Raw genomic sequence first — 18,394 nt, 5'->3', positions numbered from 1 at the left:
TTATGATATAACTATTAACAGTCAAGCCCTCCTAGACTTTGGTGCTTCTTCATTTTATTTAATTTGAGAGCATTCAGTTTCATCATTTTTCCTTTCTTCTTGTGTTTTAATCCCATTTTCCCTTCAAGGCATTCATATGTAACATCACACATACCCCTTTCATGATATCCTCATTCAACAGTTCTGAAAGGAAGACCACACTAAACAACATGGCCGAGTGAGAATTTGAGCCCATTGCTCCAAACCACACAGTGAGCAGGTGAATCTCTCTGCTACATGAACGATTCACTTACCTTTCTCACAGGTAAGCAGTCTCATTACAGCAGGATACCAGGATGGGCCACTTACACAGGTGTACTCTGAACGGCCAGTTAACCTAAAGGTTGGTGCACAACTCAGGCGGATTGTTTCCCCAACGTTATATTCATTTTTAAAGGGGAAAATGGAGACAACATCTGAGGCTGCTGGTCTGCGACATGCAGATACTGAGGGGAAAAAAAGGAAAGGAGAGATTATCATGCTATGACAGAAGAGTTGCAAATTAAATACAGAGTTCATATACTTTTCATGGCTTTATACCAAAAAATGTAAACAAGTAACAATTTAAAAATCCAATCTGAAAACTGAAACACTAATTCACTGGTTATATTCACACAGTACATTTACTCATTGTTAGTTTAACTGAGATTATCCAGTTAAACCAATTTTCTCGGTTTGAACAGAACCATGAACTAATCACAAGGACTGGATTATGAAGTGGTTGGCTAGTTTTGGATTAAGCTAGTATTTTACAACCCTGACAACCTGAAGAAATGTGCATTGCAACTCCCAGAATTCCCCAGTCAGCATGGCAAACTGGGAAATTCTGGGAGTTGAAGTTTACATATCTTAAAGTTGCCAAAGTTGAGAAACCCTGGATAGAGCTATTGAAAGAGCATACCCTTGCCTTCCCTATCAGGAATTAAGGTAATACAAGAAGGCAACCAGGCCTTTCCTTAAAGCAGAAATGTAGAGGCAACCATGTTCTCTCAAAGGCTGCTCAATGCAGCTCTCAGTTCATCATTATATCCATGTACCTACACAGATAACATTTCTGCTAGGATTCCAGGGGAAACAAAGTGACCTATTGCTTATATGCAGAAATTACCAAGGAAAGCCACCGAAGCAGATGTAACAAGGCTTAAATATTTCAAGGAGAGATGTACTGTTTGCAACAACACATTTAACACAACATCCTTTGTATATTTGGCTCTCTTAGTAATAGAAGTTCTGTTCATAAAATTAGGAACATAAGAAGCTGTGTACCAAAGTCAATATGTTAGTGCACCTATTGACATTGACTGGTGACAACTCTCATGGAATAAAACTATAATCCTTCTCAGCTTTACCTGGAGATGCCAGGACTAAATTTGGACTTCCTGCACACAAAGCAGATCTTTGAACTATGGCCCCTACTAATGGACATACTAAGTCAAATCACTGATCTGTCTATGATAACACGGTTGAAAATTAGTACCAATGATGTGCTAAGATTTCAAGGCAACTTTCCCCATCCCTTTCCAAAGTTCTACTTCAAGAGTGGCCAACTTCTCTAAAATCTGGACTTTCTGTACTCAACTCAGCTTCAGCATTTTGCACATAACATTATGTGCTTCTCCTCAGTCGTAAAACATAAAGTGGGCATGTTGATTTGCCCACACTGGTTGCTATCTTAGCCATGATGCAAATGCTCTGGATACATGTCCATAACCTCATGCAGAATACCTTCACATGAAATTAGATCTTGCACTAAGCAAGACTTCATACACAGAGAACTTCTATTGGATGTTTCTATACCAAAGGCTGTCCCCTCAGCCAACCTTCTTGGGATTCACTGCTATGATTTGTGATCACAATAACTGAATGCACATCAGGTGAATGGGGCTGGTATATTGTCTTCTTATTTACTTTTCTCTTATTAGTAGCTTAAATCTCTTAATGGTTCTTACATTGGCATTCGACAGGACGTTGCAACCAAGTTTGATCAGGCTGGCAGCGAAAGAATGGATATCCAGAAAGAGTGTATCCACTGAAGCAGACAATTTCAGCATTTTCCCCAACGTCGTAATGGTTCTTCTCATTCTGAAATTAACCAGAGGAAACTCTTCATATGCTGACCAAAAATACTTGTTATGAAATGAAAAACAACACCTGATATTCAGGTAGAAACTGTCAGAGTGTTTGCAGCATGACTGCTATAGTGAGAGAACCCAGGAGCAAAACACAGCACACAGAGGCTTAGACATTTAACAGTGGTTTATCTACAGTACAATAGTTATATACACAAATAAATGTGGTAAGCAAAATACCTTTACAAGCAAGCAAACTTCTTAACTCTAACAAGGAGAACTCTGCAATGAATACTGGACAGCAGAGAAAACACAGCCACTAATGGCTGCAATATATAAACACCTCTTAAAGGGATCTTTAAGCCCCAGTCTTAAAGGGAAATACCCATGCTATGCTGATTCATTCTTATTGCATCAGCCTATATTACATCAGCTTCACTGCTGGTCGGCTCTTAAAACCCAAGACCTTAACAGAAACATCCAAGTGTTTCATGAAACTTTGTTTGAGCAGTTCATCCATTCAGAACTATTTAGGCAAACTTTATGTTATGTCTCCCCTTTAAATGCAAGTGGGCAAAACGAAACAAGCAGTTCCAGAAATATCACAAACCAAAAAGCAAACTCTCACAAGAGGACTGCTGAAGTATTTTCAGTCCTCAGCAATAAATCCAAACTCTGTCCGGCAAACCTGACGTGGCTATAAATCCCAAAGCCTCAAAGAGTTCTCTTCGTGTGTTCACTCCCATAAATCACTTTGCTTCTGGCAAAGCTCGCCAGCCACGCTGTTTCCTTTTATCCTCTATGGGGGCGTGTTAATCTCCTTAATTAGTCATTGGCTCGACGCCTCCTCCCTAATTGAGATTGATGCCTCATCCTCCGTCTATTTCTCACATCTAACCAGGATCTTTCCAAATTCTCCTCCTCACTGGAAAACTCTCGCATGTGTTCATGGTTAGCTATTCCCGGCTGTTGCTCAGCCAGAGGAGAAGAATCAGAAGAGGTTGAAGGTCCTGACATCTCTATTAAATCAGGTTCGTCTCTCCTAGTTAAATCCATTTCCTCATCCTGACTACAATCCAAATCGCTCAGCAGTGCCGGCTCATAATTCACTGCCATATCCTCTTCGCTTGAGCTCACATCTGCCAACGGAACAGATTCCAACTCCGGAGTCACAACACTTTATTCTACCTATTAGCAGAAGTTCTCACAGAATTATAAAAATCTGTAGGGGTTGTTTTTTTTGTTTTTTGTTTGCATTGTTTTATCTCCACAACAACTCTCAAATTCAGTAAGACTGCAAGAATGAATAGCTGGACTAAGGCTAGCCCACTGAGCTTTGTGGCTGAATCTGGATTTGAAACAGGGTCTCTCTGACCTTAGTTGCTTAATAAATAATTACTTTAGTTACAATGAATCTTAATATTATTTTGTACTTTTCCTTAAAACAGCAAAAATGGCAGTGAAGTAAACCCAATTATAGCATCATAGCTACTAGGGACTCCAGCAAGGCCATTTTATATCAAATGCCTGGCTCTGAAAGATATACCGGCTTAAACATGAGTTAGGAATTAATTCTATTTAGGAATTAATTTCATTCATTTAACAAATTTATATGGATTTCTATCTAGCCAATGGAACTTGGGTGGTAAACATAATATCAAACTTAATACACAATGAAATCAATGAAGAAAAATCATGTCAAGGTCATAAATATTTTGTTGCCAATAACAATAACAAAATGGAACACAACCGGGTTCCATTAATATACTCTATACTGGTCCTAATGCTTGGATCTTCATAGCCTTCTGGAAAGCCAACAGTCAAGCCATATAAATGTTCCATAATATATGATTTCTAGGACCTACCAGTTGACACTAGAAGACTTGGAGAATGTTCACCCTGTCAGTTCAGGTGGGATGGACAGAATCCACTGTAAATAGGCAACCCCACCACTGATCCTATGCCATTTAAAGATTGCATCTTGAATTGCACCATGAAGCCCACTGGGAGTCAGTACAGCTCATGTAGCAAGGTTGTTACATAGCTGTCCTGTGGTGCATCCAATACTGCATGTGCCACTGCGTTGTGGACCAGTTGAAGCTTCCAAATGGTCTTCAAAGGCAGCCTATATATAGTGTATTGCAATAGTTCTATAGGGAAACTACTAATGCATACATGACTATGAACAGGGCCTTCTAATCTAGGAACAGTGCAGGATGTATTTGTGTAAAGGTGCTCCTTGATATAACAATAAAATACTTTGTCATGACATTGACATAATTCTTTTCATGAATCCAGAAAGGTCTCTTGATTGCACACCAGTTCATCTAGGGGATGTGTTTAAGACTTAATCCCTTGCTAGAACATTTGCTTAATCCTTTGTATCTATGTCCAAGAAACATAAGAAAACAAAAACTGAGAATATTAAAATCAGCAAGATGGTGGATGGAAAATCATGTTGCACAAGATACCCTTTCTGTAGATGTATTGACATTGCATGAATGCTCAAAAGGGATGAGTTTGCATCACAGTTTGCTGCTTTTAACACATTTGCCTTTCACAGATGTTGCTGGCTGAGAAGTTCTAAAACACCTACCCTGATAAATCCATGTTCTGGTGGATCTGGTTTAAGGCATCCGGATTCAGGTCCTTCAACTGCAATGTCCCCCTCCCTTGTTGCTTCGTCATCATTTACACATACAGCTCCCCTAAAAGGGGGGAAAAACCCCAGTGGAATGAGGCATCGTTAAACAGCCATCTTTTCAGATTCTGGTGGATAGGGAGAAACCATAGTTTATGGTAGGAACATGTGAAGACCCATGTTTAGTTATTAGTTTTCTACTAAGGTATTGAGACCAGTTTACCATAGGTAACCATACCAGGCGTTGCCTGAAGCCAAAGACAGGGTGGCTTCCATTCTACACCCAGTTTGGCTTCAGCACTGCTGTTGGACACAGAATTGTGCCACATTTTAAGGCAGAGGGGTGTTTAAGGAGTACTGAGTTGTCTGTATGGAGGGGCAAATGGCATGGGTTTTGTTATTTGTTAACTAACAAATATTAACTAACAAATTTGTTTAACTAACTAATTTGTTACCTTGTATTTTAATTTGATTTATTTTCTCTCTTTTAAAATGATGTTCAGGTTTATTAGGTTTTAACATTCCTAAACTGATAAAGAAGCTGGAGACTAGCTCCAGATAAGAAAAGTTTATTAGTATAACCTGAGGTTTGGTTTATCTTTTGTGTGTGAACTCTAAACAACCCTTTCCCTTACAATTACACCCCTTCTGACATCAGACCTCATTTTAATGAACACGGGTTACAAATATGTAACCCATTTGACTGTATGTAACTGATTTCCTATGCAAAGGGGAGGTTACTTTTATTCTGTCCAATCAACTTTCCTCTTGCATTTTCTTAAACTTTTTATATTAACTATAAAAAGGAGGGAAACAGGGAGCTCCAAGTTCTCTCTCCCTTTTACACAGAGACCCCACTTTATCAGGGTACCCTAATAAACTGCTTTTAAATGCTCTTCTGACTCAGTTGCTTATTGGGAAGGTGCATTGAGGCAGAACCTAGAGCCAGATTTGGCTTTCAGGATGGCATACGTAGCTGGCTCTCCAATGTAGGAAGAATCCCCTAATTCTTCCTGGAATGCTGAATAGTTCTGTGCCAATTAAAACCAAAGCTATAGCTTATCTTGATGTTGTGAGAAGTGGAATTAAAGGCCAACCTAAAACAGAGGGTGGAGGAAATATTTGGACCTACCATGCCGGCATCACTTCAGCATGAACTGCTGATTCGGTCCAAAGTATAGTGCGAAATGACAATGGGAAAAGAGTGGGGAAATTAGAGAAAGAAGAGGACAAAAAGCTCAGAAAGTAGCACACTCAGCCTTTTATGCTTCCACAATACAGCCCCCACATACTTGTCCCAGAACTCCTGACCAGAAAAAAAAAAGGCAACCATAGTAGATTGCTGTGAATAATTGCTCTTAAATTAGTACTCTCTGTACTTATGTGGGGTCTTTCAAAATCAGCCACAGGATCTCCTGAACAATTTGAGTTCATTTTGAACTGCATGACACTTTGGACAAAGTAGCAATGAATTCTGCTGGGAGACAATTCGGGATCTAAGATGGTTATCAAGAAATTCTGCATATCACAGGATCTTCACAGTGAACCGAAAGTAGTCTTTTTACATCATTATCCTGGCTGTTCTGTCTCAGAAGATGGAGATGAAAGAACAAATAAATCAATAAAAGGAACAAAAAGTGGTCAAAAGTCTCAGTCGTGCCATACAATTGATATATGCCAAGGAATCTTCTTCAAAAGTGCTTAAAGTAGGAAGAAGCAATACATACTTTCCATAGGAACTGCACTCCCATAAGTCCTAACCAGTATGTCTATAATGAAAAATTGTAGATTCTTGTGATCAGTGGAGGGTAACAGGCTGACTAGTCTGGCTTGGAAGCTCATCAAAGATTTCTGGACTTGCTACAAAGCTTTTTGCTTTGAGCTTGTAATGAGAATGGGAATTAAATTCATAGATGTAGCTTTCTATGGCTTTTCCTTTTAGCTTCCTTTAGTTGTTTTCCCCAGTGAAGCAAAAGAACTGGCTGGCAATGACTAAGTACAGATCTTTTCTCAGATTTATCTGAAATTGCGAAGGATTAAATCCAAGATATTGCATGTGCAAAGAAAGAGCTACAGACTTTTTCTAAAACCCTGTGGCTATTATAGTGTTACCTGTCCACAAATATGGAAAAATAGCATGCTTCTTGTTCCTCTGGTTCTCCTTCACATGGCTTCCCTCCATTCTGAAGGGAGGGGTTGTTACAGGTGCGGCTTCTCCGCCTCTTATGGGAACCATCACAGGGACTCCATGAACCCCAGCAATTCCAATTACCATCCACCGCAACTGGAATACATGAAAAGGATTCAAAAAACATCTGGATTAAGAGGCTTCTCACAATACATAAGGAACTGATGGTCCCGAAGCAAGTTTAGGTTTGGAGATCTTCCATTAGTCATAGTCCTAGAGCAGGGGTATCAAATTAAAGAGTGATGGGCCAGATCTGGCCGGCGGAGTGCTTAAATCTGGCCTGTGGGACCGGCCTGGAAATAGCGAAGGTAGCCAAAATGGGGCAAGTGGGGGACTGTGTGTGTGTGGGGGGGTGCTCTGTTTTCAGCCTGGATGGCTTCCTGCAGCATTCTGCTGGCCAAATTGGGGCACAAGAGAGCCATGCCCCATTTTGGCCAGCAAAGTGCTGCAGGAGGCATACATCCCATGTCCGCTTCCCCAGCCTATGGAGCACTACAGTACGGATCCACCCTTGAAGAAATTCAGTTTGACACTTCTGTCCTAGAGCGAGGGTCTTCAAACTTGGCAAGTTTAAGACTTGTGGACTTCAATTCCCAGAATTCCTGAGCTAACATGACTGGAGGAGGAATTCTGGGAGTTGAAACCCACAAGTCTTTTTTTTTTCCAATAAACTTTATTTACAAGAATTAAAAACATACAAATTTAAAAATACCAAAACAATAGTATGTAAATAACACATTCTTCTTTACATTGTGATCGAATTTGATAAGTCCTAATAGTCAGTACTAACTGACTAACTGATACTTATCACATTTTCATTTGCTATCACACCTTAATCACTAAATAACTCACAATACTCTATTAATCCGAATATATTATTAATTGAATAATAGTTATAAACCAATGAGAAGATTAATGAAGTCCACAAGTCTTAAAGCTGTCAAGTTTGAAGACCCCTGCCCTAGAGGATGTAGTCCATTAACCTGACAAAATAACCTGGAAACAGCCCTATTCGTCCTATAGTTCATTCTGACTTTCAGTGATGTAACTTTGAAGTCACTGATTGAAGTATAATTGTGCTTATAATTATTGTGAAGAATCAGAAACCCCTGCTTTGTATTTTTTTTTCTTCTTTTTGTATTTTTCTAGAGTTTTTTCTTTTTTTCTTGCACTTTTTGGTTGTCTCTTTGCTTTCTTTTTTTTCTTTTTCACTTTATAATGCAAAAACAATAATTTACATTATTTTGTATTAGCTTTTACCTTTTTAAAAGCTTTAATAAAAATTACATTATTAAAAATACAGCTTTAGAAAATGACTTATCAGATCAATGTATTTGCTAGCTAACATGGAACTCTAGCTCAGATGGGCCTGTTTCTCTGCAAATCTTCTCAGCCCTATCTTGGCTAACACGGATTAGCCAGTGGGCAGATCAGCCCCCTTGAAAACTCAATTGGTACAATCTACTCCTTGGCAAAAAGGAGTTTGTTAGACTGTGGGAAGGTGTGCCAATCTGAAAACTCTGTTGGTCCAAGACAAACATAAATCCTGTCATGTGGATGGATGGAATCAGAAAGTCACAAATCTTCATTCTTAGATCATTCACCCATAGCCCACTTCTACCTGCTGCTTTGTTCAGTCACATTGGCTTAACTTCCTTTGCATTTCCCAGTACGTTGAATGCCTTTTTATCTGTGCTCTGTTTTCCAATATTCCTGCTTGTCTCGAGACATTAGCCACAGCCCTTGTCTTGCATTTGCCCAGGGGCTAAAATGAGCAAGGCTGTGATGTTTCAGGCAAAGCACTTTGAAGGGGATTTAAGAGCAATGTTGCTCCCAGCTTCTAAAGAAGAAAGTAAAGCATCTCCCCTACAAGGAGCAGAAGACACCCCTGAGAAAGACGCAAAGCACTTTGATAAAGCAAATCATATCATCACTGCACTGAAGCGACCAACTGGGCTACCTCAGATAAGGCAAAATATAAATATGTTGCTAAAATCTGCTCTCTAGATTCCTGAAAGTTTTCTTCCCCACAAAAGAGGTTTCTCTTTTTCTATCTCATTTTTACACAGGCTTGGAATTCTTCTCTGTGTCCTATTTTGTTTGAGGTAAAGGAGGATGCCATCTTTCCTCCATGTTTTCCTGAAAATAAGACCGGGTCTTATTTTCTTTGGGCCCCAAATTAAGCACTAGGACTTATTTTCGGTGGGATGTCTTTTATTTCCCATGTACGGGAGGCCCACTTCTTCTGTTTGCTCATGGATAGAATGGAGCAGGAAGTTGAACGACATGCTGGTGCCACAAAGTGAGGCAGGAAGGTGGAGCACCCCATGCGTCCTGGACCGGATTACCTCAGGGTCCCCGCAGCCAGACCATCCACGCCCTGACACCCGCCTCACCTCATGGCTGCAGCACCAGCACACTGTTTAGCCTCCTGCTCTGTTGTGGCCATGAACAGGCAGACCACATGAGCTCCTGCTGCACATGGCTGTTGGTGCTGCTGCCATGAGGCAGGGGTCGAGGCATGGAGGTGAGGGCCCTGAGGTAAGCCGGTGCAGGGTGCATGGGGCAGCTCCACCCCACCCCCCACCTAACCTCATGGCCATGGTACCATAAGCAACCAGATGGAATGGGCTAATAGCCGATAAGTAGAGCTTATTTTGGGGGTAGGGCTTATATTAGGTGTGCACATAAAACATGCTGGGACTTATTTTAATTATGAGACCAAAGCCTAAGCTGCCATTTTGATTCTTTTAGCAATGTTCTTACAACATTTCCCCCCATACTTCCTGATTTGGAAAACAAGACCCTTTATTTAAAAGGTTTTCTCATGAGATCTTTTTTGAATATTTAGCTGATATGGGAAACCAGAGAAATAATAGATTATGAAGGAAAGATTATATAGTGAAAATAGAATATTTTTACTGTATGGCTTTTGTAATCCTTTTGTTAATTAAGAAAAGAATAAACATCCTACCCCATCATGAAAATTTTATCAATACATCTTTTTATGGGGATTAAACACATGATTGGACTGTATTTTTTAAAATAAACAAATATATAAAGAATTGTTTCTCTTTTATTTTGGAGGTAAGGGGAATGACATGCCAACAGAGTCAAGTGAGACATTTTCTGAATTTTTGACACACCAAGCTCAAAGATTCATGATCAGTAGCTTAATATGACAACTTGGGAAGTAGCAAGAAGACACCTATACTTAGACATCATACTACCAAGATTTCCAAATTAAATAAAAATATTATTTTTAAAAACCTAAATTCTCTGAGATCATCCAAATGAGTGGTAAAGCTAAAATAATACAAAATATGTTTATCCCCTGAGGATTGGGCCTTCTTAAAAAAACTTATTTAACATTATTAATTTATTCTTTATATTTATTTTCATTTTGATTCCCTCCAAAATGCTTGTGGAGCACCAGTCGTCCCTGGACACTGGTTGGGAACCCATCCTCTAGGTTTTTCTATCTTCTTTTCATGATACACAGCTGCCCACATCCGTGGGGAGGGAATCACAAAAAGGCTTGATAGTGTTCACAGTTGCACCATTGGAATCCTGTTCTTTTTCTAACTTGTTAGAAAATGAGCCACAGTGGCACAATGGTCAGAGTGCAGTACTACAGGCTATTTCTGCTGACTGCCGGCTGCCTGCAATTTGGCAGTTCAAATCTCACCAGGCTCAAGGTTGACTCAGCCTTCCATCTTTCTGAGGTCAGTAAAATGAGGACCCAGATTGTTGGTCAAGATGCTAACTCTGCAAACAATTTAGAGAGGGCTGTAAAGCACTGTGAAGCGGTATATATGTCTAAGTGCTACTCCTAGTGCTATTGTTGACACTGTACATGTACAATGGGGTAAGGTTTCAGTGGCACTGCTGCAACCTCCAACTTTTCTTTTGAAACTTTCCCCGAAGATACTAATACAATACATTGGTGAGAAGAGGCAGATGCAGAAGGAGATCCTTCTGTCCCAAAATTGTTCTTTTGGCTTCAGGAATTTATATAATTTTTCTTTGATGCTTTTCTGGCCTTTTTATGATCAAAATGGAAAAGTAGATTATTACACCATCCCCAGATCAAGGGGAAATCTGTAATACTTGTTTTTTATTTCTTTCATTCTCATTGCCAGCTATTCCTCCTCCTCATCTTTAACTCCTTTCTTATAAATGATGGTTGCTCTCAAGCTTTATTTACCCACTGATTCTGATTTTCCCTGGCCTGTTCATTTCCAACCAGAAATAGGTGAATATTTCAGAGGTGTAAGCAACTGATGCCTTCCAGATGTTGTCAGATACAACTTCTGTCAATTTCAGCCTATATGTCCAATGGTATTGCCTACCCATGGAGTAAGAAATCTCCATATGGCACCATCCAACTAATTGCTGCAATTAGATATTGCTCAATAATATGCTTTCTACTCCATATAAGGTGCAGCCCAAGTTTCAACATGAGATGAACCCCTTCTCAGTCATATTAAATTATGGTCAAGGGATTGGTTTTTACCCATCTTGATATATTGCTATTACTATAGTTTCTGTAGATGAGGAGATTCCATTTTAAGGCATTTCTGCTAACACACATTTAAAAGAGGAAAGAAGGGAGGGAGGGAAGGGAAAGGAAGGAAAGGAAAGGAAATATGATAAATAGTTGAAGAAAGGAGGATTTAATTACTTAATGCAAAGAATGGAAATGCATACACTGAAACAGCTAATGCTTTGTCAAACTGTTCATTCCCTGTTGAAGAAAAGGAGGGCTTGTTCTCTTTAGCATGCTTGAAAGAAAATAGTTCCAGTCTATTTATTCCTAATTATCTCCACTCGGTTTCATCCTTGCTAACTTTACCTGGGGCTAATATATGAGCAGGAAGAATTATAAGGAAAGGGAGAGGGAGAACAGATTTGCAAAAAAGTTGAAACAGCCTGGAGACACATTTCATGCTGAAATCTAGACGATTAGGAAAGCTCTATGTAATGAAATACTTGCATTCTTACTCTATTAATTCACGTACCTGAATGATAATCTGGTGCCCGTATTTCACAATTATCACCATAAGTCCCAGCCCGGCACACACACAAGCACTCTGTTCCAGACAGCACTACCTTGGCATTGTTGGGGCATGGAGCACATTGGCATGGGTCAAACTGCACTGCATACTCAGAAAGAGCTCTTCTGAGATTGCTACGCTTAGTTGCTGCACAGGGAATGTTCTTCACCAGCTCCAGAATGGAAGTCAGCTAATAAACAGAAGAGGTGGACATCAACAGAGCCATGAATATTCCACTCTAACACAATTTTACACTGCAAGCATCTGTTAACAGGCAAAATCTGAACAATTTAAAGGGATTTGCAAGAAGGGAAGGGACGGGACTCTTGCCCGATGGTATCATACTCCAATTCTGCAACATATACTTGGGTCAGACCTCATCGTGGAAATACCTAAATGAGGCCATGATGTCATCACCCAAGAGTCATTTCTGCAGATTTCTGCTATAGAAATCACTACACTTCTTCCTTATTTTTACAAGAACTTAGTTCTAATGATTGTGAAAAGTCAGTGCTGTTGATTTGGCTTGTGGTTCAAAATAATGGTCCACCATTGTTTTTTCTCACCAACAATTTTTGAAGCTGGTGCACTTCAGATATTTTATAGATTGCTTAGCAATTGTTCAATGTTACAATAGATTCCTCTGAAGGAACTTACAACCTAGTTTTAAAGATCCACTTATTAGATATTCAAATTTTAAAAATGTCAGAAATAACTTTCTAGTTCAATATCTAATACTAACATTTCCTACCCAAATTTTGAATGTCCAGCTTTCTGTTTCATTGAGATTATATAATGTCATAGAAGTTAGCAAGCTTAAATTCTGGGCATTCTTCACCTTGGAATCATCTGATTATAACCGAGTCTTCAAAACAGACTTCTAGCCTGGTTTTGATGTTCTGATATCACCCCCCACCAATGGTCATGTGACTATATTTTGAGCCCTTAGCAACTAGCCTGCCATTTGCAATGCTCTGTAGTCACATGACCACAATTTAAAATCAGTTTTGTCAAAAACCATTATTTACTTTGGATTTCCAGGAAAAAACAGCCCATAGCAAACAATGGCTTTCCTTAACAACTGTACTATTCACTTAACAACCATGGTGTTTGCTTAATAACCACAGTATTGACTGCCCACAAAGAAGGGGTCATAAAATCGGGATGATCACATGGTTATCAATTTTACAATCATCATGACTTACAACTAAAAATGCCAATCTCAGTTATTTATTCATTTAATTTATATTGCCGCCTATTCGCCCATGGCAATAAATTTGTAAAGTACAATAGAACAAAATTTGGGAAAACAGAACAAAACAAAACAAAAGCAACTCCCATCCCCCACCCCGACAACAGCAGATCACACTAGCCATTTGATGGGCTCTGTCCCACTCTGTGTTCCCCAGGCCCACTGGCAAAATCAGGTCTTCAGTGCCTTTCGGAAAAGTGCTAGAGTGGGGGCCATTCTAATCTCTGGAGGAATGATATTCTAGAGAGAGGGAGCCACCATGGAGAAGGCCCTTCTTCTGGGTCCCACCAGGTGTATCTCCCTCAGGATTGGGACCCGCAACATTCCCTGCCTCTTCACTCTAATGGGTCAGGTAGATGTTATAGTTGTAACTCGAGGACTACCTTGGATAGCAGAACAAATAATTATTGATAATAGAAACTGTGTTCGGAAACTTTTTAAAAGCATCAGGTTGAAGAAGACTCCCCTATGGTCTTAACTGCTTGAATGTTTCCTTCATCCAGCCAATTAATATTATTATGGTATTTGGTCAGGGAGCCGTAACAAAACAAAACTGTATTTTCTATGTGCTTTATTACAAAGTTCAATGTTAGCAAATCTCAGAGATTCTTTAGTCTAATTTCTGCATTTCTTCCCTTTCATTTTAATCAATCCTATGCTGTTGTTGCCCTTTTCTTACTCTGGGTTTGCAATTCTAGCCATAAGAGATTGTTTAACTTCTTTTATACTTAATATCAAAATGAGTCTCAGAGTCTAATGCTTTCTAGACCAGTATTTCTCAACCATGGCAACTTGAAGATGTGTATGGACTTCAACTCCTAGAATTGCCCAGTCTTCTTCTAGCCTGGACTTTGAAACATAAGCCAATTGATGGTGAAGACAGATAACTGGCATTCCTTTTGCCAAGGCCAAATATTTTGTTGACCATTTGGTAAAAGGAAACAACCATATTTGACTATAATTGACATATGCCACAGCTGAGTATGATGGGTGGACTGTTATGTCCTGAGAACTCTAGGAGTTCTCACTCAGGTCCATGCACCTTGCGTGGGCATTCTTCCCCTCCTCATTGGTTGGTTCTCCCCAGCAGCCAGCTATAAAAGCAGGCTGCGGGTCCAACCAGTTGCTGATTGCTGCAAGCCAGTTCCCAGGCGTGGCAAGCACGATCAGCCCTTTATTGTATAATAAAGTATTGTTGCACTCATGCTCTGGTTCAGCCTCTCTTTTCCCAAACCTAACACTGGCGACGAGGATGGGATGGCTACCAGAAGCACCATGCAACCGCTGAGTCACTAGCCGCCATCCGCAGCCAGAGAGGCGATCGGCGGCGATAGAGCAACGCTGATCCGCATGCCAGAGAGAGCGGTCAGCAAACAAAAAGAGCAAACAAAAAGAGCAAACGCTGATCCGCTGACAGAAAAGCGCCAGCAAGCGATTAGTAGCGAACACTGATCCGCAGCCAGAGAGAGCGGTCAGAATCGATAGTTAGAAGCGTCTGTAGCCGCTTGTTAGCCCAGCTACAGGGAAAGTGAAGCGCTGCGAGCCGCAGCACTCAGTATTAGGCGCGAAATTCAAACGGCTGCCATTTGAATTTCAAACCTAAAGGTACAGCACAGCGCTGTAGTCAAGTCACTGACACCCACACAGGCGCGAACCCAAACGCCGCCAACGGCTAACAGCCAAACGTGGTTAACCCAGAGAGAAAGAGAGGACTGCGAAAAGCCTCTCCAGAGCTGAAATCACTTGCCTGCCACAGGCACTAAAACATTGTCTGCTGCCCCAGAGAGATTTTTTCCACAGGTAGTTCTACCGTCCCAGCACCATGAATTCCAGTCCAGTCTTCCCAGCGTTCAAACCGGATGAGGAGAAGTGGGAATCATATAAGAACCGCTTTAATCATTATATCGATGCAATCGGCCTGGCGGATGCGGGAGAGCATCGGAAAAATCGTATTTCCTGATCTACTGTGGAGCCACCGTTTTACGATACTGCCACGGCCCTCGTGGCCCCTCGTGAGTTGAAAACGTTCCGTGGTCTGAGTTACTTGAAATTCTCACTAACCACTATTCTCCCAGGCCCTCACAGATTGCCAGGAGATTCACCTTCCGTATGAGGAAGCAATCGGAAAAGGAGACCATCAATCAGTATATGGCCGCCCTCAGAACAGCAGCACTGCATTGTGGGTTTGGAACCTACCTGGAGGACATGCTCCTCAATCAATTAGTCTGCGGGTCAAGGACCTCCACCTACAAAGCGCCTTCTCGCAAAAAGAGACCTCAACCTCGCACAAGCAGTCGAGGAGGCCTTGGCAGCTGAGCTGGCAGCGCACTCAGCCACGAAATCCATGGCCCAAGTGCCAAGCTGACATCACTTCCAGTCCACTCCGAAGAGGTGGTAGTAGAGGAAACCGTCAGTGATGATAACGACGTCCACCACCTCTCCAACGACAGACGGCCGCAGGTAGGAGCCAAACAAGAAAACATCGGTCCACCCAAGCACATCACCCTGTGCCTAGCCTGTGGGGATCTCATCAGAGGGCCACCTGCAAGTTTAAAGGAGCCACCTGCAATAACTGTCATAAAAGGGGACACATCGCGAGAGTCTGCCAAGCCCCTCAAAGCTCAGCACAAAGGCACCCCCCTTCTCACACTCGGGACCGCAGAGGCAAGTATTGAACTGTCACACTCACCACCATGCCAAACGCACTTGCCACACTGTTAGTAAAATCTCTCTCTCCGTTTACTTAGAAGGTAAACCGTGCCGCATGGAGGTTGACACAGGGTCAGCGCTCTCAATTATCTCGTGGAACACCCTCAAGAGGCTCCAGCCCAGCCTATCAACCAGCCGGCTCCAGAAGTGCCAGTTCAGCCTGAAGGACTACCAGGGGAGGACCATTCCTGTAATCGGCAGAGGCAAGTTCCTTGTCAGTTTTAAAGCTTTTAAGGTCACCTACCTCTAGTGGTAGTTAACGGCAATCTCCCCACCTTATTGGGGCTCGATTGGTTTCCCCATCTCGGCCTAGAGCTAACAGGAGTCCATGCTGTCTCAACCTCAGACACTGACTCCTTATTCGCTGATTACTCAGATGTATTCAGCGATGAGCTGGGGTGTTATAACGGTACCCCATCTCATTCTCAGTCAACCCCCAGGCAGTCCCAATCAGGCTAAAACCGCGTAGGGGTCCCATTCGCCATTCGCCAAAACTAGATGCGGAATTGGATAAACTGTTAAAACAAGGGGTCATTGAGCCAACAGATTTCGCCAAATGGGAGACGCCCATTGTCACACCCTCAAAAAAGATGGTAGCCTGAGAATTTGCTCGGACTACAAGGCGACAATCAATAAATTTCTACAAGTTAGCACTTATCCTGTGCCTGTCATTCAGCATTTATTACACACATTGAACCAGGCAGCATTTTTGCTAAATTGGACATGTCTCAAGCATATCAGCAGTTCCCTGTTGATAACCAAACAGCGGAACTCCAGACAATTGTCACTCACAGGGGTGCCTTCCATGCAAGCGTCTCAATTTGGCGTAAGTGTTGCCCCAGGTATTTTTCAATCCTCATGGAGCCGGATTTTGCAGGGCCTCCTGGTGTAGTACCCTACTTGACGACATCTTAGTCTCGGCCAGGGACAGACCCCAACTCTTCCAGAGAGTTCGAGCAGTGTTAGAGAGGTTCAGACAGCATGGCCTCAAGTTGAAAAAAGAAAAATGTGCCATTGCCACTAGACAGGTGGACTTTCTGGGTTATAAAATTGACGCCTCTGGCATTCACCCCCTGGAGTCCAAGGTTAAGGCAATCCACGAGGCACCCACTCCAACCTCCAAAACTGAACTACAGGCGTTCTTGGGGCTATTGAACTTTTACGCATCCTTTTTGCCCCATAAAGCATCAGTAGCTGAACCCCTACACAGATTACTGGATAAAAAGTCACCGTGGCACTGGGGGCACAAAGAAGACCATGCTTTTCACGCCGTCAAATCACTACTCACGTCAGGCGGTACTTATTCAATTCGACCCTAACCTCCCTTTAGTGCTGGCAGCAGACGCATCCCCTTTTGGAATTGGGGCGGTACTAAGTCACAGGCTTCCCAATGGCACCGAGGCTCCCATCGCCTTTTTCTCAAGGAAGCTCTCTGCAACGGAGCGCAATTACAACCAGATCGATAAGGAAGCCCTAGCAGCTGTTGCAGCCGTGAAAAATTTCACGAATTTCTCTTTGGCCATTTTTCGAGCTGGTCACGGACCACAAGCCCCTCCTGGGCCTACTGCCGGGACAAACAGACCCCTCAAGTCCTCTCCCCTAGGATGACAAGGTGGACCCTCTTCCTAGCAGCCTACTCCTACAGACTTATACACCGCCCGGTAAAACACTGTCCCACGCTGGCGCTCTCAGTCGCTGCCCCTTGCCGGCTCCAGCTGAAGACCCTGCTCCTGTCCACGCCATTTTCGAGATCACCCAGTTGGACCTACCCATCACTGCCCTGGACATTGCTGCTAAAACCAAGGCAGACCAAACGCTCGCCCAGGTGCTCGACTGGGTGAGGAGGGGTGGCCGGGTGGCAATGTTGATAACAAATTCACACCTTTCAAGACCCGCATGCAGGAGTTGTCCAGTTTGCAGGGCTGTCTACTATGGGGCACTCGAGTGGTCATCCCGGCCTCACTGCGTACCCGAGTTCTGGAAGCGTTGCACGAGGGACACCCTGGCATCGTGAGAATGAAGGCATTAGCACGCAGCTACGTGTGGTGGCCGGGTTTCGACGAGGACGTTGTCAATTGGGTAAGTTCCTGCAGCATTTGCCAGGAATCCCGTCCTGCTCCCCCCATTGCCACCCCTACTAGATGGGAAAGCGCCAGCGCTCCTTGGTCCAGAATTCACATCGACCTGGCCGGCCCTTTGCATGGGAAGATGTTCCTAGTGGTCGTGGACGCCTATTCCAAATGGATTGACGTAGCACAGCTATCCACGACCACCACACTAGCAATCACCAACGTGTTAACACGCCTGTTCGTAACGCACAGGCTACCCGACTCCATTGTCTCCGACAATGGCCCACAGTCGCATCGACCGAGTTCAGCCGTTCGCTGCCAACCTAGGTATCCGCCACATTTTCACAGCCCCATTTCATCCTGCCAGTAA

The 18,394-nt window shown here is 42.4% G+C and overlaps 1 protein-coding gene across 2 annotated transcripts in view; it reads right to left on the bottom strand.

Annotated features, from left to right (window-relative positions):
* LOC113446438 (complement component C6-like) overlaps positions 1–18,394 on the bottom strand; it is a 53,038-nt gene that overhangs the window by 7,967 nt on the left and 26,677 nt on the right. For both annotated transcript variants that reach the window (XM_026716091.2, XM_087927351.1), the window contains exons 11-15: positions 11,959–12,184; positions 6,862–7,033; positions 4,705–4,816; positions 1,989–2,121; positions 294–485 (exon numbers count right to left, since the gene is read on the bottom strand). In XM_026716091.2, coding sequence (XP_026571876.2) covers positions 294–485; positions 1,989–2,121; positions 4,705–4,816; positions 6,862–7,033; positions 11,959–12,184 — 835 coding nt within the window. The remainder of the gene's footprint in view (positions 1–293; positions 486–1,988; positions 2,122–4,704; positions 4,817–6,861; positions 7,034–11,958; positions 12,185–18,394) is intronic.

This window comes from Pseudonaja textilis, chromosome 2 (assembly GCF_049901715.1).
Source record: "Pseudonaja textilis isolate UNSWEBS1 chromosome 2, rPseTex1.2, whole genome shotgun sequence".
In the NCBI taxonomy this organism is placed as follows: domain Eukaryota; kingdom Metazoa; phylum Chordata; class Lepidosauria; order Squamata; family Elapidae; genus Pseudonaja; species Pseudonaja textilis.
The sequence above is the reverse complement of the archived record's forward strand: the minus strand, read 5'-3'. Positions and strand labels throughout refer to the sequence as shown.